Source organism: Nanorana parkeri, unplaced genomic scaffold, assembly GCF_000935625.1.
Source record: "Nanorana parkeri isolate BGI_ZX_2015 unplaced genomic scaffold, ASM93562v1 scaffold327, whole genome shotgun sequence".
Lineage (NCBI taxonomy): Eukaryota > Metazoa > Chordata > Amphibia > Anura > Dicroglossidae > Nanorana > Nanorana parkeri.
Window position 1 is genome coordinate 945,869 of NW_017306595.1, and position 23,896 is coordinate 969,764.

The window sequence follows — 23,896 nt, forward strand, 5'->3', positions numbered from 1 at the left end:
CCCCCTAATCTCTCCATATTGTCACAGGTACATTGTCATCTTGAGACACGGGTTGCTTGATTCCCTTTAGGTCCTACCTATTACATTCTGCATCATTTAGAGACACCATTTTCAGCCTATAACATTCTCTCACTCTCCACTTACTCAACACGGTAAAAACAGTGATCAACAGGTTATGGAAGACCTCTACTTGGCCTAGTGGTTTCAGCAAATAGGCTTTGTAGCGGATATGGAAGAACTAATCCACATAAGCCATGACACCATGCCCAAATACACGTGTACCTGATCTAGATGGATACGGTTTAGGGATACGGTTTAAGGATACTGACATGTATAGAGCTGTTGTCCATTCTGGAGCTGACGTGTTTTCTCCTAGGTAGATTGGATCCAGAATATGTCCCTTTCTAAGTGTATTGTATACACTGTAATACAGGGAAACATTCTGCTCCTACCATCGGTTCTGGAGATGAGACAAGTGCTCCCTTTGACCCTTGTGAGCCATGGCGATACGTTTAGGGATGTCTCTATCCCACTCTCTACTTCTCCCTTTCTCCCTCTTAGACTCATTGCCTCTTCTTTATTCTATTTTCCTCTGCTCCTTTTTTTTCTTCTTCTAGAACTACTCCAATCTTTATCTTTCTACCTTTTCTCTTTCAACCTCTTTTTCACTACCCTGCCCTTCATTTTCGACAAGATGAATGCCCCTATAATGTTTGCTGATAATTAACCCACATATACACCAATCAGCCATAACATTGACCACTGACAGGTGAAAGTAATAACTGATTACCTCATTACAGTGGCACTGGGATGCTCCCGTTGTTCAGTGGTCAGGACCTACCTGGTGAATCGGCGACAGGGTCATAGATGACCAAGGCTCGTTCATGCATGTGGGGAGAGAAAGCTGATCTACGTAGTCTGATCCAGTGGAATCGCTACTGTAGCTCAAATTGCTGAACCAGTTAATACTGGTTCTGATAGAAAGGTGTCTGAACACACATTAAAGTTTGCTGCTTATGCGGCTGCATAGCTGCAGACCGTTCAGGGTGCCCATGCTCATCCCTGTCCACTGCCAAAAGCACCTACCATGGGCACATGAGCATAAAAAGGACTGGACCAAGGTAGCCTGGTCTGGTGACACCATGTAGATGGCCGGGTGCATGTGTGTCACTTACCTGGGGAAGAGATGGCACCTAGATGGGAAGAAATCAAGCTTGCACAGGCAGTGTACTCAAAGCCAGCAGATACCGTCATGATCAGTAAGTTGTTTCTTTGGCTAAATTCTTAGTGCTGGCAGAAGAGATGATACTTTACTCTAGTTGGCCAGTCACCAGATGTGTAAATACTTCTGAGAGTTCAGTTACAAGTGAAAAATCTGTATTCTACATAACAGGAAAGCATATTCTTTTTATTAAGAAGGTAAAAAATTTCATATTTCCATGTAAAATAGAAAATCCCTTAAAATAACTTGTTCAAGAAAAGCCATATAAAGTGGCAGCTGTTAAAGGAGAACTATGGGGTCAGGCCTTTTCCCCATAGTTCTCCTTAGGTTAATGGGAGGACACAAACTAGCGTCCTTCCGTCACCCTAAGCTCAGTATACCGCGAGCTATAGCTCACGGTATACTGAGACACTGAAGCGGATCCCGACAATTATGTCTGGGTCCGTCCAGCTGCGTGAGTGACAGCTGGCTTTGCCTATCTAGAGGCAGAGCCAGCTGTACCCTCCCCTGTCCGTTCCGCCAGTCAGCGCTGGAGGAGCGGGGAGGGGGGAATCCAGTCCCTCCCCTGTCACGGCAGAGAGCCGGACCAGAAGAAAGAAGTGAGCGACCGCCAGTATGTGTTCGCTCACTTCCCGATCTACTGAGCCGACCTGTGACAGTCTCATTGTCACAGGTCGGCTAGAACTATGAGGATGAGTGAAAAGCACTCCTCATAGTTCTCCTTTAAGGCATGCTGGCAGCCTCAACTATGTGCATACACCTTCTATCATCTGTGTAAGGAAGCCTGCAGCTCCAAACCCCATGTTCCAAGGGTTCCTGCATCCCGTTATTACTGTCAGCGTACAGGGAATAAAACGGTTACATTGGAAAAGATAAACTGTATCCTCCTGCAGAAGCTCAGCAATGTCAGAATTGTTGTATAGTGATGATTCATAATATATACTGTATAACAGTTTTTTTAGTGATGTTCCATACAATTGATACATTCTGCTTCAACGATGTGACAGTTTTTGTAGCTGTAAAATAAGTATATGATAAAGCATTGTGGAAACTGTCCATAGCGCAGTCTTTTTGTATTTCTTGGCAGTTTTCCTTCTGCTTCAGTCAGGAGAAATGTTTCATGCCAGTACTCTTATAGTGAACATGGAGTGGAAGCAGAGCTTGCATCCGTGTGTCCTGTGTGACATTGAATTAATGGGAGCCTGCATAGATGGAATTTAAAGCCCGACATGTTTTTCTTTTTCATGAATAATTTATAAATGGCTAAAAGGTCTTACATGCGTGGTTTGTTTATGTAAATGAACAAAGAGAAAGTGCCTTTGCGGTCTAGCCACCAGATGTTAGTATTCTCCAACCAGCAATAGGAAAATGTCAGGTAGAATCTGACTGGTTCTTGATGGTGGAGCTTTCGTTTTTTTCAGTGACTTACAAAAAAAAATGCTGTACTGTATAACCAATGCAAATTCAGTTTCTTATAGGAAAGCATGAGAAAGTATGGAGGCGGCCATTGCTGCTCTCTACTTTTGAAAATACTAGTTTTCTGTGCCGATCTGATGGTTTTAATACAGTCTATCTCACTAAACAAGCATATAGATCAGTATTTATGGCTTTCCTTATATAAGTGCTTGATCTAGGTCAGTGGCACAAAATACTGAAGGCTGGGACAGCCAGACCAAACTGGCACTTTTTCCTATTCAGATACAGATTAAATTTTTTTGCTAGCAAAGTCTCGCCATTTGCCATTCTGTCTTCAAAAATATCAGTTGGCAATTATACCACTGTTGTAAGTATGCTTTTAGAGGAGGCAGCTGCTTGTTCCAGCTCTCTTACCTAAGGCCCGTTTCCGCCTTTGCCAGAGGTATTTTTAATAGACACAGAGTGTACATGAAGCAGGTAGATGGAGTTGCTGTATATGAACACAGAAACTTACTTTTCATATCCTCATGGAAATGGCAGCCTCTGTGCTGTGCAAGCACTGTGTGTATGTTACAGCTGAGCTCTCCACCCCATTCATTAGTATTCATAGTGGCACCCCCCTCCCCCAGACAGTGTATTGTGTGTAAAGGCAGAGCTGGTGCTTAGTTACCATGTTGCACAGAATCACAGGGAGGAGGGCAATGTTTACAACCCGCTTTACACTCTGAACCTGGTTTCAGACTGAATTTCCTGTGGAGAACATTTTAAGGCCTAAAAAAAAAAAAGTTCAATAAAAGAAAAATGAAGAAATCCTGCAATGTGAGACATGAAAATATACACACATATACATCATCACTGCACCTCTTCATTACCACAATAAATCCTAATCACTTACAAAGGTGGAACTAGATTTTTAACTAGGGATTTCCCGATTATCATTTTTCATGAACAAGTACTTTCCCTCGGGTACTTGCAGATACCAATTACTGATGATGTCAGGGGCATGTGACATTTTCTCTAAAACAATACAGACTAATGATTTTAGGGCAGTTTCTCTATAATTCTTAAGAACTGTAACTCAATCCATGATTATTCAGCAATGGAGAATGGCAGCCAGCAAAAGAGGACTACAAATTCCATCAATCCATGTATTTACAGCAATGGAGAATAGCAACTGGCTATAGAGGACTACAAATCTCAGCAAGCCATGATTATTCAGCAATGGAGAATGGCAGCCAGCAATAGAGGACTACAGATCCCATCAATCCTTGATTTTACAGCAATGGAGAATAGCAACTGGCTATAGAGGACTACAAATCTCAGCAAGCCATGATTCAGCAATTATACATGTCTGTGTGCGCTTTCACCAGGGCTGCGTTTGGGTCTCACCAGGGCTGTGTACAGATCTCACCAGGGCTGGGTGCAGGTGCTGGCTCTCCAGGGCTTAATGGGTGGGTGCCGGGCTGTACGGGCGTTGTGGGGCTGTCCGGTGCTGTGCCTCTCTCTGTGGGCGCCAGGGAGGAGGAGAAAATATAGGGCTGAACCGGCGCTGTTAAAGACAGCTATGGCGAGGTCCTCAGCAGGCTTTCTGAGGTTCCCAGTAAGCGCGGGACCTCATGCAGCCAAACTTGTTTAAAAATGCAAGGCTGATGTTGTTACAATTTGTTTATGGAAGCTGCAGCTTTCTTTTCAATTTATCAAGTCTAACCTTTTCTCAGCTTCCTGCTCCAGGGCTGTCATTCGTATGCTTCTTTCACTAAAGAGAGTCACTGACCTGGAACAAACATGCGCTTGTTGGGACACCTGATATGCACATGCTTGTTTCAGGTCAGTGACTTTCTAAGTAGTTAAGCAAAACTAAGGATAACTCTAGAGCTTGCAGCTTCAGAAACAAGTCAGGAATGACAGCTCTCATATGTCTGTACTGACAGGTCCCCTTTCAGCTGTTTGCTCAGACACGAGACAGTGCTTAGAAAGCTTTCTTTTCATGATTTTTTTTTTGTGATGTAACAACCCCCTCAACCGCTATGGCACCGCATGGTTAACAGGAAGGCAGCCGCTTGTTTAAAATGTTAGTGCCGTGTTCTGTCGAACGCTGACCCAGTATGTGCGCTTACGTACAGACGGGATTACCGAGGAAACCAGCATTTATTTACAAAGTATTCGTTTGGAATGGTTCATTGTGACTGTTAATAATATACCGTCCATAGCAGGAAATGACGGATGGAATATTAACGGTCACAATTAACAATTTAAACGAAATGCTTTGTAAATGAATCCCGGTTTCCTCAATAATACCGGTCTGTGTGTTAAGCGCAGATGCTGAGGTCTGCAAATTCGACTACATCGGCGTTGTCGACAGAACACCGGTATCTGCGTTTAGTATTTTCACGTGTATGAGTACTTGTGAAAATGCCCAGTATTGGCAGTGGTGTATGCCTACTTAAAAATTATAATGCATTGCTGGGACTTGTAGTCCTACACAGTTGGTGCTATTCTGCATTGCTGTATAATCATCATACAGCAATGCAGAATACCACCAGCTATGCGGGACTACAAGCCCCAACAATTCATTATAATAAAAGTCAGGTATGCAGAACACCAATACACCAGGATCCCCCCACTATAATGCAATGCTGGCACTTGTAATCCTACATAGCTGGAGCTATTCTACATTACTGTATAATCATCATACATCAATGCAGAATACCAGCAGCTATGCTGGACTACAAGTCCAGCAATAGATTATAATAGACTAACACACACACACACACTTTCCAGACTTACCCTCCTTCTCCATCAGCCCTCTTCCTCGCCTCGTCTCCCCGGTCAGGGGGCGGGGCTAAGAGGGTCGGGTCCTCGCACAGCAGAATGTGCTGCCCGGCCGTGCCTGCAGCATATTTTGCTGGTGAGTGGTGACAGTCTCTCCCATCCCTGCCGCACAGCTGCCCGTACATGCTGCGGGCGGCTGTGTGCGGCAGGGTAGGAGCGTCACTCTCTCGGGGGGGCCTCTTCTTCCTCGCTTCCGCCCCCCAAGTGGCGGAACGCCAAGGCCCGGTCACAATTGCAACCGCTGCGACCCTGGTAGTTCCGCCAGTGCATATATTTCATTTAGTTTCCTTTCTTTTTTCAGATAGTGGTGCCACTTTATGTTATATAATCACAGCTGGGTTACATTGTCAGTAAGAGTGACACTTGATTGTAATCCCTATGGCAAGTTTCTTAGTTCTTTGACTACTTAATCTTTTTCCAGTATGATTTAAATATGGAGGGTGGGTGCCAGCGGGTGGCTTCTGACAAAATATCAGTAAAGGATGGACACCGGCACTCCAAAGCCAGTGCAGTACGTGTTTATTAACATACTAGTTGCAAGTAGAACACACTAAACAACGTTTCCAGGTCTCACAGGATCCCCTTCATCAGGGAAACAAGTCACTTGTTTGCCTGTATTCGCACACGCACACCGATCAACCATAACAATATGACCACTGAGAGGTGAAGTGACTAACGCTGATTATCTCGTTACAGTGACACCTGGAAGTGGGTGGGATATATTAGGCAGCTAGTCAACATTTTGTCCCAGAAGTTGATGTGTTGGAAGCAGAAAAAATGGGCAAGCATAAGGATTTGAGCGACTTTGACAAGGGCCAAATGGTCATGGCTAGACAACTGGTCTGGTCCAAACTCATAATAAAGGTGCGGGATTTCCCGGGATTCTCGTACGAGAATCGTACAGTGTATGGGCACCTTAAGGCTGTTCTCAGCCACCTGATCAACCTTTACTGGTCATTGGCAACACCTGGCCCCAGGACTAGAGATTCCATCCCACTACAGTCTGAACAACCTGGAAGAAACGGCAAAGACAGCTTCTTCCCTACAAAAGTATTCTGTGCCGATACTGAGTATACAGTATGTATACACTACTGTATACATATACACTGAGTGGCCAGTTTATTATGACCACCTGACGTTTGTAGGCAAATTAGCTATAATTAGCTATAATTGCGCGCTGAAGTTGCTAGAGGGCCAGACCATTATACATAGGGAAGCAGGTTGTTTACCACGACAGTAGAAGTGATTTTTTTCTGAAGATATGGGTAAACAACGCGATTTAACAGCCTTTGAACGTGGGATGATTGTTGCCGCTCGGAGCCATGGAGCGAGTATCAGCAAAACAGCAGAATTTGTTAAATGTTTAAGAGGGGCTCATTGTTACGTGTTTAAAGACTGGACTGCCAGCCGAAAATCTGGGTCTGAACATGCGAATTGTGGCCGTCAGCGACTAGTCAATGTTAGGGCAGAACGGAGAGTGGCAAGGCTGGTACAAGACAACAGAAGGACAACAGTGCAGTGTCAGCTTCCTCGCATCACCTTTCAACATCTCGTGGAGTCACGAGGCGGCCCAACAAAGTAATCTCGTGGAGTTATCTCGTGGAGTTATCGCGTGGCCCAACGAAGTACTGATGGTGTGGTCATAATAATCTGGCCACTCAGTGTATAGATGCACTCAGGATGCACCGATACTAGTATCGGTGGCGATACCAAGTATTTGGGCAAGTACAAATTCTCAGATACTTACCACTGATACCGGAATTTTCAGTCAGAGGGAGATATCCTCTGACCGGCAGTGCTGTGGGGGAACATGGAGCCGGCTGCCAGGCAATCAGCATCAAGCCCGCCAAACAGCATGGAGCCAGCTTCCTGGGCAATCATGAAGCGGGCGGTGGGTAATGACATGCCATTTTAGGTCCTTCTTGGCTGTTGAATTTCTTGGCGGCTAGAGCTGAAGTTGTGTACATCATTTCCCATTTGACAATAACTTAAAGGAGAACTATGAGGTGAGTGCTTTTCACTCACCTCATAGTTCTAGCCGACCTGTGACAATGAAACTGTCACAGGTCGGCTCAGTAGATCGGGAGGTGAGCAAACACATACCGGGTTCGCTCACCTCTCGATCCTGTCACGGCTCTCTGCTGTGACGGGGGAGGGGCTGGATTCCCCTCTCCCGGCTCCGATCTGCCAGCGCTGACTGGCGGAACAGACGGGGGAGGGGGCGGGTACAGCTGGCTCTGCTTCTAGATAGGCAGAGCCAGCTGTCACTCACGCAGCTGGGCGGATCCCGTCATCTACGTCGGGATCCGCTCCGGCTGCGGCGTCTCAGTATACCGCGAGCTGTAGCTCGCGGTATACTGAGCTTAGGGTAACGGGAGGACGCTAGTTTGTGTCCTCCCATTACCCTAAGGAGCACTATGGGGAAAAAAACTGACCCCATAGTTCTCCTTTAAATATCCCATTTGACATTAACTTTGCATTTTTCATAGGAAAAAACAAGGGGCGCCTCTCCTAGTGTAGATACATTTTTATTAGCAAAACGGCAGGTAGGATAATCACAAAAGAGACAATGAGCCTTCAAAAACAAAGGTTGATCCTCATTTTAGCAAAGAGCAAAACACAGCATGTGAGAGCTGCACAGATAATGTTCCTGTGTGCCAGCAAAGTATGCCTCAGTTGACACACCCCCTTCCTCAGAACCTGACCTCCTCCTTCACATTGAATTAAGTAGAGGCTAAGAGCCAATGAATAGAGCATCTGGCTGACAGATTGTAACTTTTTCATGAGCCCCAACCTATTTGGGGTGTGTCAAAAATCCCTCAGTCAGCATTTAGTTTTTTCCTTCGATATCACAGTCTCCCTGACTGATGTGGGGCAGCGACCTGTAGAATTTCTGCATGTTCACCTCTTCAGTGGAGGAGTCACCTCTGGCGCTATTGGTTTTTTATTTTTGCATTTTTCATGTTTAAGGCTCATGTTGAGATTACATTTTGTGAATATGTAAACCCTAACTGAGTGACATGTCCTTTGCTAAAGTACTGTGTATCATAAACAAATGTTTTTTAAATAAATTATTTGTTTTAACCTTTTCTCATTCCCTTGTAGCATCTCAGTGCTGCTAATCTCTTGCAGTCTCTTTGCAGTGACTTCCGGTCTGCATATATGAACTCAATCAAAGGCTGGAAGGCATTTCTCAAGGATGGTTTCCTGATGGTCGAAAGAGCAGACCATTCATTTTGACAAATGTTTTACTTGGAGACAGTAGTCTCTTTCAGAAGCCCATGTAAAGGGTGACAACACAGCAGCACAGTTTTGAGACAGAGTTGTCAACCTTTAACAGATTTCAAAATATTAAAAATGGCTTTTGAAAGTCATCGTGTGTCCAGAGATGGTGACCTATTCTGAACCGCATGTAATTGTATCCCTTACAATTTTACATACGGAGTACCGGCGGTCTGCCACTTTCATGTGTTTGTGAGTATCCCTTGTGGGAAATTTTTCACTTGCATACTTAGTATGGCAGATCATAAGGGGGCAAGGACAGTCGTTCTGTGTGCCTTAAAAGATTATGATCCACTAGCAGTTCTGGGGGGTTTGCAGTGTACCTCCTAATAGACCTGACATCAATATGCCAGACCACTGTCTCCTGCCTAAGTCGCATTACACCTCAGAGGACTCTTTAACTCCTTCATACATTGCTCCTTTTTGTCTTGTTTAGGGAGGAACACTCTGCTACCATGTCTGAGTTTATGGGGAACATTTCAGCCAGCTTAGCTGCCTCAGAACACAGGGGACCAGCCTATCTCTGGTTTTTCTGTGGTTGCAACTGCTCCTGCACAGTCATCTGAGGATGAAAAGAAATTTATCCCATTCTTGATTGAGGAGTTGTTACTCAAGGAGTCTCAATACGCTGACATAATTTCTAAAATTCAGGATGTAATTTCAGTCTTTATTGACTCTCAGCCAGTTAAAACATTTGCAGTGCAACCTGTTTTGTATGGTCATTGGCCTAATCCAGATAAGGTATTTATTCTTTCAAAGCTGATGGGATACCTTAAAAAAAAGTGCCATTCATTTGGTGGACACGGTCTTAACAAAACTCTGACTGTCCATAGAAGGTACATCCCAGTGGTGAAATCACGACCATATCCCTCTGCCAAACCTTACTGCCTAATCCAATTATATGTTTTGAGATACTTGATCTATCCTGATAGATCCTTCTGTCCTCCAGTAACTTGAGCTCATGCCTGTGGCCCTACTCTGCTCTGTTGACAGGCTAGCAGATGTTACAAAATATCCAAAATGGGTCTCCTTTTAGTACACATGCAGAGAACCCTTGTCTTAAATGTCTTTAGTGTAAGAAAAGCCTGCTCTTTGGGGAACACCCCTTTGTGGAAACCCTGGACAGCTTTATCAAAGATGTCACCAGGTGGAAAAAAGTACCGTATACACTCGCGTATAAGCCGTCCCGAATATAAGCCGAGGTACCTAATTTTACCAAAAAAAACTGGGAAAAAGTATTGACCCGAATATAAGCCGAGGGTGGGAAATGAGGCAGCTACTGGTAGATAGATACCAATAAAATTACATTAATATTTATTTAAAAGAAAAATAACCAAATCTAGGAAACCCTCTACCTTGGAGGCGCAGAAGAGTTCCTTTCATTTTTCCCAGGCCATCAAGTCCAAGGCAAAGCCTTACACTTCGTTCCACTGTAAATCCTAGACTCCTAAATCCACAAGCAAGTTCTCACCGCAATAAAGGCAAGTCCCATTTATCAAAGTGGGGGGACATGTGCTGTTGACCTTTGCAGCCACCTTGTCCTATGACATTTTGTACACTTGGGTCAGAATGAGATTTCCAAGGCCTATATGCTATAATTTCATCCTCTGCACTGCTTCATGTCATCAAACTTGCCAACATCCCTGCAAAGACTAGCGGACCTCCACACCGCTCTGGGCCAGCTCCTCTCTCAAGGATAATGACAATTGTTCCACAAAAGAAAAAGTTTCAGGGTTTTTACTCAAACCTGTTCACTGTTCCCAAAGAGAAAGGGGGCATTCACCCCATTCTGAATCTAAAAGTGCTTAACGCCTTATGTTCACGAAGGTGCTATTCCTTGTACTTGCTTTGTACACTCTCAGGGCATTCCCATACTGCGATACATGGACTAACCCTCCACTAACATCCATTGTCCAGAAAACTGTTCAAACTCTGCAGAGGTTTAGGTGTATTCTGAACCTCCAGAAGTCAGCGCTGGAACTGACTTCTCTCTTGACATAGGCCTTCTCCTGGATATTTCTATGTACAGATTCCTCCTTCCACAGGAAATTTACATATTCTCCACTCAGACACTACAGTCCAGGAACCAACCATCCCCTTTAACATGATTCTGGCCTTAATGGAGGCTTCCTTCAAAGCAGTTACACATGCCCAATTTTAGACAATTGCAACTCAACATTTGGCAGTTCAGGACAAGCAGGCTCAGTCCCTCGGCCATTGCATGCGCCTTTCTTACAAAACTAGGCTTGCCCAGGCCTAAATGGATGACAATCCCAGCACTGGAGTAAGGGAAATCCTACCTACTATTGGTCTTGAATGTTCTCATGACAGACACCAGCCTGGTGGGTTGGGGAGAAATCCTGGATACCCTCTCAGTGCATGGGATTTGGTCACCAAAGGAAGCTTGTCTCCCGAACAGTCTGCTGGAACTCCGAGTGTTTCGGTTATCCCTACACTGGACCTCTCGACTTTGAGGTCTGATCAGAATTCAGTTGCACAATGCCACAGCAGGGGCTTACATCAATGATCAGGGAGGAACCTGAAGTCTGGATGTAGAAGCCCGGATCCTGAAGAATAGGGGTCAGCCTGATTAAGTTATCCCTGCAATTCCCTAGGAAATCAATTTCGTGCAAAGTCTACCCTAATACCTGGAGAGCATATTTCTCATGCAGGGAAATTCCATTTCTAAAAGTGTTACATGGGACAAATCCTGTTTTTTCTCTCCATTCCAGTCTGGACTTGGTCTTTAATTCTTGGCATAGTGAATCCCTTTGTGCAGGGTTTTGCTCACAATATTGAGATCCAATGACACTCCTTTCTTCCCAAGGTGGTTTCTTATTTTAACCTTAGCCAGGGCATTGTTCTCCCATCTCTATGTTCTGGCCCATGACATCCCAAGAAGATTTCCTTCCAAAGTATTGATGTGGTATACTCTGTTTAAGTCTGTCTTTAGACAGTCTGACTCTGTCAAGCCTTAGGGTCATGTAAGTAACAGCCTGCTTCTCGTTCCATTATCTCCAGGTGGGTTTGGCAGCTTATCATTCACGCCTATAGGCTTAAGAAAAGGTTCCACTTTTCCCTGTCAAGGCACACTCCACTAGTTCCATTAGATGCCTCATGCTAAAAGGCCCATGAAGCACTCTTTCTTGGATTTGCAAGGCTTCTTTTCATATGTTTGTTAAATTTTACTAATCATCTTCTGGTGCCAGCTTCAGTCATAAGGTTCTTCAGTCTGTAAACTCTGTTGAGCCCTCTTTGTTAACCTTTTTAGTTTGTGTGGGCCTGTTAGCGTTTTATTTGCTGTGTTGGCCACCCCTCAGTCAGACTGCTTTTTTCCTGTGTCCCTTAATGTACGAGTACATTAAGGGTCCCAGAAGTGGGAAGGGTTATAATAGGCTCTTACAGCTTTGTTTGCATGGTCCAGTCTCCTTTAAGGCAGCAGTATAATTCAGTGTGCCAGAATTACTTTATCCCGTGTTTCTTAGTGTACTAAAGAAAATAATTTTACTGTAGGTCAAAAATCCTATTTTTATATTTATTTTGATAAGTAATTTTCCAGTTCTCCTTGTTTTGTTACTAATAAATTGTAAGATGTGACAGGATCTTACTTGAGGTCATTGGTGCACTGCCAACTTTTGTGGAAAGAATCACCGTACAGATGGGCACGTACTCGAGATGCTGCAAGACACAAACACTGACATGCTGGTGTTAGATTGTGATAAATGAGTTCTGAATACAGTGCCAGTGTTGTTTATTCCAATGAACTGTTATTGCTTTACATCACTGTGATGTATTGAATTCTCTGCTTTCTTCACATTTGTGTCTAGTATAGCTTTACAGGTGTCCCTGCATTTTAGAATACTTTCCTTTCAGAGATTGCAGTAGAGATTCTCCAAGCTGAACTATTGTCCTAGAACTGAACAAGTGTTGTGTCCTAGTGTCTTATTTTATTCTGCCTTACAGAACTAGTTTAGATTGGTTAAATACATTCTAGGTCTAGCAAACGAATAGGTCTTCAGTACCTCACAGTTTGTTTTTTTAAAGCAGCCACAACCTGAGTAGAAGAACCTTTCCCCTGCCAGTAGCTGCAGAGTGGGACTCTTGCTCTCTCTGGGGAAGAAGTGGTCTCGGCTGAGGTGGTGCCCCTACTAAGTCAGAGCTTATAGCTCTGCAGTCGGCAAAGCTTGGGCTCCCTGCAAGATGGGAGAGCACTGGCTGTGACTCAGCAGCAGAGTGTCGGACTCTGCAAAGAGATTACTGCTTCCCCACACAGAGCAAGGCTCCCATTCTGCAGCATGGTGGCAGGGCATAAACTTTTTTACTCAGGCTGTGACTGCTTTAGAAAGAAAATAAACTGTAAGGAATTGAACACCTTTTATTTTTATGCACACTGAATGTATTTGATTTAAACTAAAGATTTAATTGGGCTCTAAGGCTATGAAAAAGGATTCTTATCAATTATAGCTATTAGCCAATTTACATACTGTATTTTTTACCACCTCATGTGCATGCATGTATAGAGACTTGAAAGATGGCATCCTCACGATTATGTCCAGCAATTTTGCTGCTTGGTCAATACTTAGAACAGCAGGAACATATGCCCACCTTGTGATCACCATGGAAACTGGAAAGTAGTTTACAAAATAATTATTTGCAGTCATTGGGCATTCAATGTACAAAACAATCTTAAGCTTTGTATCCACAGAGAAAGGCAATGTAGCTGTAAGATTTACTTTAGTCCCAACATTCTGGAATGTGTACATCCACAAATTGGTCCTGCAAAGAAACACTAGCATTTATCTACAGACCCTGGTATGCTTTTTCTTATTTACAATAATTAAGACGACAGCTTTTGTAAGAATGGATGGATAACTAAGGCTCTGAGTTTACAGAATTGGCCCTACAGACTCTCAAAACTAGTTTATAATTTCTTAGTAAGTGCTATAAATATTTTTAAGCTCTACTGGTTAGAAATCAATAATATCTTGAGTACAAATAACTGTTGACCTAATCAGTCATAGTAACCATTTTTGTTGGTATGGCTGGGAAACAGTTATATACATAGTGACATAGCATGTAAGGTTGAATAAAGACCAAGGTCCATCCATTGTAGACCCCTTTGTTCCAAAATTCACGTACCTACCAGTTTATGAAACACTATAACCGGGTAAAACAGAAACATTAAGGACTCTTGTTAAACCTTTAGCATGTAAGATAACAGAGGGAGAAAGGGGAGACTAGAAGACGAATCAATTTGAAGCATTTGCTTCACTGAAGGATTTAAATGCAGATAGAACGCAGATAAAAAAAAAACAGGGTTTTTCTGATTTTAAAAAAAATATATATTAACATCATGTATATCCTACTATTGGTTGCAAATGTGATGAGTGTATTTACTGGCCAATAGGAAGTCTCTGGCAGTAAGACTGGAGGGCTACAATGACCATGCAGGCTTTAATTGCAGTTTTCATTATCAAACACTGTGGCTCCCAGTGAGTCGAGGAAGGAACTTAAATGTGCTTACAGGTAACAGGAGGTACCTGGTAGCCAATCCTAAAGGTAGTTTAATATCTTTAAGAAAACCACAGGTGCACTTTACCAGTTTGTTGCTTACAGGATGATATATCTTCATGAAATGTTAGTGGTTTCCTGTAAAAGGGAGCCTGGCATGTTTTGGAGATCATGCTGGGTTTTGTTTAATTATATTCCTGTCAGATTATTTCCTTAATGAGCAAGTGAATGAAAGCGCAGATTGTGCCAACATGCAGCAAAACCCGCCCTAACACTTTCATCTACATAGCCAAATAATGTTGTGTGTCTGCCAGGACTTCCCAATTAAATCCTCACTGAAGATTGCTAGCAGAATTCAGTTTTCGCTTGGCCCAAGGCCTTGTGTGTTCTGCTTTCTTTTGTAACCATAGAATTGCTGTATTCAGAGCACATTGTACCTGCAGTCACCGAGTTCTGATATTTCTATTGGCAGCCTTCAAGGTTGCACGATTTGCTGTTTATCTATGAAAGGACATGACATAATGTTTTCATGTTTGGTTTATTGACTTTTATAGCAAATGATCGTATGAGGCAAAGTGCATACTGTATTTGCTAGTTGACATGCAGATAAATGCAGGCATAGCAACCTTTTATGGGTTCTTGGCAACATCAACAGTCCTCTGCTATTCTAAAACGATATCACCACCGCAGCAAGCAAATTGCCTTTATAATATTCCTTAAGTGACACTGAACTCAGGAATTCTTAAAAATGCCTGCAATTACTCTTAGTATTAATATAAATGTATCTTATTTGTGTATCACGCAGCTGTAGATCCTCAAATCATCTCTGAATTAGTGCTGACACTGTCCTTTCCTCTGGAGGGGGGCTACTTTTGTCCCCCATGGTCCCTGTGTGTGTTTTAAAGTAGCCACAGCTCCAAGCTCGCTCCTGTGATGGACTATAATGTCACATTTAGTTTACTAATTTGTATTGAAGATAAAGTCCATCACGGGCACAAGCTTGGCCCAGTAAACATTTACAAAGAAATTAATAAAAGCTACCCCTAATTGGTTTTGTAATGGCAGCTATAGTTAAGTGGATATAAGATTTAATTTACACTTTTTATATAGCAATTGTTCGCTATGATGGAGGCACAATACACTATTATGCTTATTGAGCATTCCCGATGTAATGGTAGAGACATAACGGAGACATAACTGTGACTGAGACATAACTGTTGTAATAGTTTTTGGCAAAATATACTACATAAATATAACTTTGAAATATAATAATACATTAAAGCAGTTGTAACGGCACAAACATGTTATTTAGAAAAATGTCCCTGCCTTTGGAGATATGTTGCGAGAGACCATCTGTAACCACACCTGTAGCATGCCTTTATTCTTCAACTATCTCTTGCAGTATGTCAGCAGTCTCTCACAATGTTTTATAGAGTAACATAAACCGAATATAATGTACAGCCCCCTGGGGATCTCAGGAGCTGCAGTCGAAGCCCCTTTTATCTAACAAGCTGGCAGCCGCTGATCTTGATGCTTATCTACTGGTACAGAGAATGCTCACTTATTGAGTTTCTGTATACCTTTTTTGAACACAATTTCCCTTCATGCAACAAAAATTCTCCAACAATTCTGCATGTGCAAATGGCCATATGTAGCTAAGAGTCCAAAGAGTATGATATATCACTGCATACATAGGGAGCTTTACTACAGTTCACTTGAAAGGCATGTGTGCCAATGACTATACATTGCAGTTTCAATAACACTAAGAAGTGTAAGATTTCGTGGCACCTGAACTTTGATTATGTATATTGTTTCTCACATTTATATTGATTTCAAAGTAGAATGGATCACGTAATTTAAAAAAAAAAAAAAAATAAGATGGGGATTACATATTCAAGCAGTGTTTGATATGTTGTTTCTGCAGATTGACATTTTAAAATCGGCGTTGGATTCGGCCATTTTGAGTGAGAGGGAAAAAGTACCAGCGGAAAATGCTGAAGTTTCAGAAGACACTTCAATGCACCCCGAGGACTCTGAGAAGACGGAAGCAGATATGCTGCTGGAATTTCTTGCTAGATTTCAGGTAAAATGAAATTGAATAGTGGAGTCTTTAATATGTAAATAAGTCATTTTCATTCATAGCCTGCTGACATTTTATTCTTTCCGCTTCACTGCTTCTGCAACTGCGCAAAACACATCTGAATTATATTTAAATCATCTTTAGCAGGAAATTGCTCTGAAGGAATCTTAGTCAAGGTTACGCATCCGACATTTTATTGTCTACAGGGATCCTTTCTTTCCAACAATTCAGAGACCCTTTTAGCTGAACTAGTATGTCACTGCAGATCCATCTCTCAGCCTTGAAAACGGTCTTCTGTTAGCGCAATTCACAATGTGAGCTCACATAAGAAAATTGTTAGAGCATCTCTGTACTAAATAATGACGGCAGTGGAGCTCAGCATATTTCAAATGACACCCCATTTCTCATATCAAGCATTTTACTGAAGATTAGAACAGGGGTAAGCAACCATGGAGAGGTAGAGATCTAGAATCTTAAAAAAGGAGAAGCTTGTAACAATCTACCTTGATGATTAGGAAACCTAAATTATACTACCTATTTTTGGCAAGAAATTTGACTGCCAGGAGGAATAAAACAGATGCCCAGTAAAGATCCATAAGAGGAGGTAATAAATCCTATACAATGTGGCAGACAGAAAACATAAAACAGATACCTAGGTAGAAATTGGTAGCAGAAGGGCAGTCAGCATGTATACTTCAGAAATAGACAAACAGAACCAGGCGCCAAACCAAACAGGTGTCATTGAAAAACTGTTTATTATGCACAAATCAATCAAGTCAACAGAACAGCCAAAGTGCTACAGGGACAAAACCTCCTCCTTCCTCAGGGCTTAAAATAATGCAACAAAGACCTGAGGACTTAGCGATACTGATGACCAGAGATGTATTTGTGTGGTACAGGCAAAGCCCTCCTGCAACGTGCTTTAACAGTTACCGGCAGTGAGTGCATACACCGATCAGCCATAACATGACCACTGAGAGGTGAAGTTAATAACATTAATTATCCCATTACAATGGCACCTGGTAGTGGGTGTGATATATTAGGCAGCAAGTGAACATTTTTTTCCCTGAAGCTGGTGTGTTGGAAGCAGAAAAAAATGGGCAATTGTAAGGATTTGAGCAACTTTGACAAGAGTCAAATTGTGATGGCGAGACGACGGGGTCAGAGAAACTCCAAAACTGCAGCTCTTGTGGGATGTTCCTGGTCTGCAGTGGTCAGGACCAACCAAAAGTGGCCCAAGGAAAGAAACCCAGTGAACCGGCGACAGGGTCATGGGCAGCCAATGCTCATTGATGCACGAGGGTAGTGAAGGCTGGCCTGTGTAGTCCGCTCCAATACTGTTGCTCAGATTGCTGAAAATGTTAATGCTGGTTCCGATAGAAAGGTGTCTGAACCCACAGTGCATCACAGTTTGTTGCATATGGGGCTGCGTAGCCACAGACCAGTCAGGGTACCCATTCTGGGCGTGTCCAATATTAGGCAGGTGGTCATAATGTTATGGCTGATCGGTGAGCTTCAACAGACAGGAGATACAAACCAGATACCAGGAAAGGATCGGCAGCAGAAGGGCGGACAGAGTATGTAAGACAGAAACTGCTCCAGCAGTGGTCTAATGTCCTGCCAGTACAGGGTATTGTAACCCTTGCTGCAGCACATAGCAAGTACAAAAACCTCAAAGAGGAGCACATTTATAACTGTATATGCAGCCTGACTCTATTACTAATAAATACAGAATGTGCAGTTGGGCTTTAAGTATTCTCCTGGTCCCAGATTATAGCCAGCCATTACAAACCATTCAACATTGATATCTTGTTTTGTTTTTTTGCTGGTCGTAAAAATAAATACTGATACACACAACCTACTATTATAATCCATTTACTGGCAATTTGAGTCCTGATTTGTCGTGTGCTTCTCATTTAACTGTGTTTAACAACACACAGATACAGTGTGGGGCTTGTCGCGGTTTCGGACTCCCTATGACAATACATTTGTTTCTACTGCTAAGCTGTTTGTTGGATGGCTCAGATAGTAAGAATAACAATGAAGCAATATGTTTTGTGGTCAGTGCCTCTGCTGCCTTTTTCTCAAAAGGCAATTGTTTGTGGCTTCATTAAAAATACTTAACTGGCTGTAGTCGTTGCCATCTCTGCTGCAGATATTGCTCCTGAGGCTGCAAAATGTCCGCCTTTACAGTACATGGGCAGCACTGAACAAGAACAAGATCCGTAATGGACGATAATGCACATAAGCGTTTATAGAACATTGCTGAACAAGCCTCCATTATTGATGATAATGCCAATCACATGGAATTTGATCGGCTATTAGGTTTCATAGATCTTGGACAAGACAAAATATTAAAGGAAATATATGATTGATTACTACAAAATAATATGCTGTGGTTCTGATATTGATAGTTGGTTAATACAGTGATATGTCAGTGTTTAGTAGATGTGCAATTACTTACTAAATTGTTGAGAACACCTGAGGTGGGTTGTCAGCTCTGCCCAGCAGTCATAGCCATACTAATCTATGTTGGATTTTAACTTTTGGAGACTGCAGCAGTGAGTGATATACCCTTTGCTACAGCAAAATTGCTAAGGCTTAAGAAGAAAATGAGTGAATGAGCCCACCTGGGTCCACCTATATCTGGAATGCCAGTTTTGGGTGGACTGACCTTTAATGGCATATTTAGCACATTATACACCATATCACCAGTTCCTATAGCTGAACAGACTCCTACTGTAGTGTGTTATACCAAATGCATACTCCAGTAGCATCATGTATTTTTCGCGTAGCTTTTTAAAATCCTAATGAATTTTCAGCTAAGAATGAATTATTAATCATAATTCCCCAGAGTAAGTAAAAAGGCACATTGAGATACACGCACAGTCCAGTGTCCATTCTAAAGACGTTTACTAGCAGGCAGGTAAGAAGCATTTATTACAGAAGAGACATAGAGGAGAGTTTACTAAAACTGGAGCAGATGGAACCTGCAGCCGCTGTGCAGAGTAACCAATCAGCGCCTAGCTTTAGCTTGTGTGGTTAAGCTTTGAAAATGAAAGCTAGACGCTGATTGGTTGCCATGCACAGCTGCTCCAGATTGTCTGCTCCAGTCTTAGCAAATCCCCCTCATCATACGTCTCTTCTGCAATAGTAAGCCGTTTAACCCCTTAGTGACCAGTGATGTATATAGTACGTCACTGGCAGCGGGCCTGTATAAACAGACTGTTGGCTTTACAGTCGCAGCGATTCTGGCGACTCAGCTGTCGCCAGATCCCTTCTACGGGCTGGTAAACTGCCGACACCCCTGCCGTGTTTCCTGGGCTCCAGTGCCCCTCCTGCGGGCCCAGGACCGCCATCTCGGGTTTCGGCGGAAGCTGGGGAGGAGAGTGGCAAACGTCCGTTCACCGACCCCCTCCCCGTTCTATGGGATCGGAAGCGACGCATATTGCATCACTTCTTGTGTGTCAATTGCAATAATCTTCTTAGGCCATAAACGTAGTAGTAGAGTTTTTTGTTATGTAAAAAGCCGTGCTTTCATCTTATTTCTATGTAAAGAAGTATAAATTATTATGTAATGTTGTTCTTACTTTCAGCTGTGTTTAATTTGTCATGTTCTCCAATCTTTCCACCAGGATTTGCTTGGAAAACTTGAATCTCTTGATAAAATTGAGACTACTGACCTACTGAACCTTACCACACATTTAGTCCTGGAAAAGCTTCCTGAATGTGAGAAGTCAGACATTGAAAAATATGAGGCCAAACTGAAGGAATGGCAAAATGATGAGGCGGAGTTGATTGCAAGAGAGAAAGAGCTAAGAGAGAAGGCTAAGAAGGAGTATGAGGCCAGACAGGCAGCACAGTCCGCTGCCCAATAAACAGTTCTAAGCTGACTTAAAAAGCAATTGTGACCACAGTGCATCATGGGAGTGTCAACCTTATGCAGCAATTCTTTATGTGCATAGATTTTTTTTTTTTTAGCAGGGACTGGATCTTTAATAAGTTATAGTAATTGTGGGGGCCCATACTTCAACTTTATGAACCTTCTGCTTTGTTCTTTTTTTGTACTGAAAGTTCGTTTTCTTTGATTTCTTATGATCATCGTAGACCCTAAGACGGGTCTCAAAGTACCGGCCCGCAAGCCGGTACTATGTGGCCCGCAGCCAGCTGATAAGTCAGGCACACGGTCCCGCGTGTCCGACTTGCGGGAGCAGCTACACGGTCTGCATCTCTGTCCGACCGCAGAGCTGCTCCTGTTAGCTCTGGAACGATGATGTGCCTCCTCCCTGCACAGATGCAAGCAGGTGAGGGGCTTGGGAGGGGGGGGAGTGTATTATATGTGTTCTGGGGGCTTGGGAGGGAATTTTCTTGCACAGGAATCCCTGCATACCGCATGTAATCGTATGTGATATGATTACATGCAGTTACAAAAACAATCACTATGCCTGGATACTCAATTGTGTATCCAGGGATAGTGATTGATTCCTAACTGCATGTAATCCTTTCACATATGATTACATGCAGTGTGCAGGCGTTTACATGCAGCAGCTATCACTCGATCATTAATTTGACGGTGATAGTTGCCGCTTGTAACATGCATACATTAAAACTGGTACCGTATATAGTAGCGGAACCCACGGGACTAAAAAATTTGTCCAGTGGCCCCCGACTAAATTGAGTTTGAGACCCCTGCCCTAAGAGAAAGTGAGGCATTTCACTGTTTTTGTACAGGTGTTGACTTGTGTATCATATTAAAATAAATGCTTGTTATGATTTTGAAAGGCTTTGTTTTTATTTTGTTTATACTGGCAAATGAGTGTCTATTCAATGAATGCGGAATAGTGCACAACCATATAATGCTTACTAGATTTCTGCTCTGTGTTAGAGAGAAGCAATAAGGCGACGCCAAATAACAATGATAAGCAAGGTGAAGTAACTCATAGCAAACGGAATCCCGTGCTAGCTGACTCCATTAAACTAAAATTTCTAGGTTACCACCTTCTGCACACCCTGCTGCCTTGTACTGTTTCTACAATGAACCCAAAATTGTGTTAAACCAGACTTGATTTGGAAGAGATACTGGAACATCCACTGGCTGGTCTGTTTCGCCACAGGGATATTACAATGAAGGGAAGGCCAAAGAATGGTACCAGACCATGGAGGGGAGCACAGATACACCTAATGCTTTAGATCTGGCTGACAATCATTCTTCAGATCATGGCACACATGATTGTTTAGCTAGACCTACATAGACAGTTTAATAGTAAATCACAAAAGATCAATTGTATTCCAAAATATTACATTGGTAACTTAACATTTTAAGTTCTAAACAAGTTACTGACCTGGCCATACAACTTTTTTTAATCAACTGTTTTTAATTTTTTAAGATATATACAGTACGTCTATATGCCTCTGACTGCTAATCTCGCGAGATTTGCAGTGAAATGTGGGGATGTGACTACTGAGCTGCCCACTGTTCTCCTTGCTGGAAAGGAAGCTGTTCCTGAGGATTTTCATTGCAGGAATCTTCCTGCTTCTACTTCATTTATTCTGTGAATCTGTGCTTTCTGAACCTCTCCTGCTGCTTCTTGATTATAACATTATTGGTTTTCAAACGGGCGACTCTGAGGAAAATCCTCAAAATCCTGCTTTCCTAGCAAACTGGCCGCCTCCACACAGAGATACAGTACAGAAAAAGTAATGGTAAGTCAGCAATGGGAAAAGGATCACCTGCAGGGAGCCTTTACACATTACTGGTGACTAGTTCTTTGCCCTCTGCTTGCCATTTTACAGAAACAGCTTCCACAGTGCAGGTCATATTTAAAACGGAAAGTCCATGAAAATAGAAGGTCTGCTTTACTAGCAGTCGCTCAACCCTTTAAATACAAATAGCTTAAAATGGCCACTGAAAAATAAGACCTGTCTGCAGTTGGCTGAAGTACACTTTTTTTGAGTTTTCAAGCACCTAGCTCTCCTGGGAGGCATGTTAACATTGCCCGTGCCTTCCCGGAAGAGTTGGAGGCTTTTTTTTTTTACCAACGTTTTTATTATTTGGCTTTTTAAAAGCAGTTTGTATTTAGGGGGTTGGGGCCTGTGAGTAAATTGGACATTTTATTTTCATGAAAGGTCTGCTTTAAAGTCCCACTCATTCAGGTATTTTTCCTTATTCTTATTCCCTGGAGCCCTGCGCCCAGTTGGACATACAGTATTCTCCCTATTTCAACAAGAATAGATAAGAAGACGTACCTAAATATGTATTGCAAACTACTTAAAGGGCACAAGAGAAACGTACAGACAAAAGAGCTCTAAATGCACCAGATAGTTTGATTATTCTGATCAATTACAGTTTTCAGCACTAATTAATTTTAATTTCAACAGATTTTGTGGGATTAAACCTAAAGCTGGCCATACACCAATAGATTTTAGATTGGGAATTTTCTTTGCTGCCAAGAACCCTCATTCGATTCTAGCTCAAATTGCCCATGAGGCTGGGTTCACACCTGGGCGTTCCTATAGGCACGTTTTATGCTCGTTTTTAGCACGTTTTTTTCCAATGAAACGCGCGTTCGACGCTTGTTTTTTAACCTCCCTGACGGTATGATTTTTTTCCCCCGTTTTTTTAAACGTTTAAACTTCCCGCCGGTTCCGCTCCCCCTGCAAAGCGGACGCTCGCAAGGGACGGAACCCGGAAGACGGCAGCGGCCAGAGGACACATCGGGGATCGCAGACAAGGTAAGACCTACGCTGTATACCCGAGTGTGTCTCGGGGTTACCGCTTTGTTTACCCCGAGCCACACTCGGGAATACGCGCTGAAGTCCGCCCCAAAGAAGCTCCTGTACTATTTCGGGCGTTTTTCAGTGTGTCAAAACGCGCTGAAATACGCCCAGGGGGGAACCATGCCCATAGGAGTTAATAGGATTTCACTGCTTGAGCGTTTTTCAGCGCTGAAAAACGCCCAGGTGTGAACCCAGCCTGATGCTCAGACCAATGTTGATTTTGATAATTGTTCGTTAGTAATACCAACTGGTTGAATTTTGTTGATCGACAGAACACATTTCCGTTTGCCCATGTGCAGTGTTCTTGCAGACAAATTCTGAAACTGTCACTTTAACCATTGTTTACTTTATCTCAAAAACTTGACAAGGTGGTCAGAGTGATGCAAGCAGGTTTATCTTTCTTGTTGGATTAATACATTATTTTAGACACCTGATAAAATGATTGAACAGTCTATCACAAGAGTATTCAAAGTGTGTGTTGCCCACATATTGGGAGATTTGAGAAAATAAAGGAAGCTTCATGCAAAAAAATTGTGAACTGTAAAGATGGTAGGAACATAACAGAAGTAAAGAGATCAATGAGAGATGGCTATTATCCTTAAAATATATAATATTGATCTAGACCCAGATATCCTAGAGAATTAATTAAAAATAACTCTGTCAGCTGAGTAAAATCCCCCCTCCCCCCACCTTAAAAGGGGAGACCACAAGATACTTTCTAATACCTTTTTTAGCTAGACACCCCCCCCCCCCCCCCTTTTTTTTCTTTTTTTTTT

General features: G+C 42.7%; 1 protein-coding gene and 1 long non-coding RNA gene across 2 annotated transcripts in view; one reads left to right on the forward strand and one right to left on the reverse strand.

The window, feature by feature from the left end:
* Positions 1–23,896, forward strand: part of MRPS27 (mitochondrial ribosomal protein S27) — a 93,678-nt gene that overhangs the window by 61,920 nt on the left and 7,862 nt on the right. Inside the window, exons 10-12 of the mRNA XM_018558238.1 lie at positions 16,188–16,346; positions 19,979–20,239; positions 21,752–21,762. Of these exons, the coding sequence (XP_018413740.1) occupies positions 16,188–16,346; positions 19,979–20,221 (402 nt within the window). The 3' untranslated portion in view covers positions 20,222–20,239; positions 21,752–21,762. The remainder of the gene's footprint in view (positions 1–16,187; positions 16,347–19,978; positions 20,240–21,751; positions 21,763–23,896) is intronic.
* LOC108788478 overlaps positions 23,433–23,896 on the reverse strand; it is a 12,949-nt gene continuing 12,485 nt past the window's right edge. The window contains exon 3 of the long non-coding RNA XR_001941342.1: positions 23,433–23,443. This is a non-coding gene — a long non-coding RNA (uncharacterized LOC108788478). The remainder of the gene's footprint in view (positions 23,444–23,896) is intronic.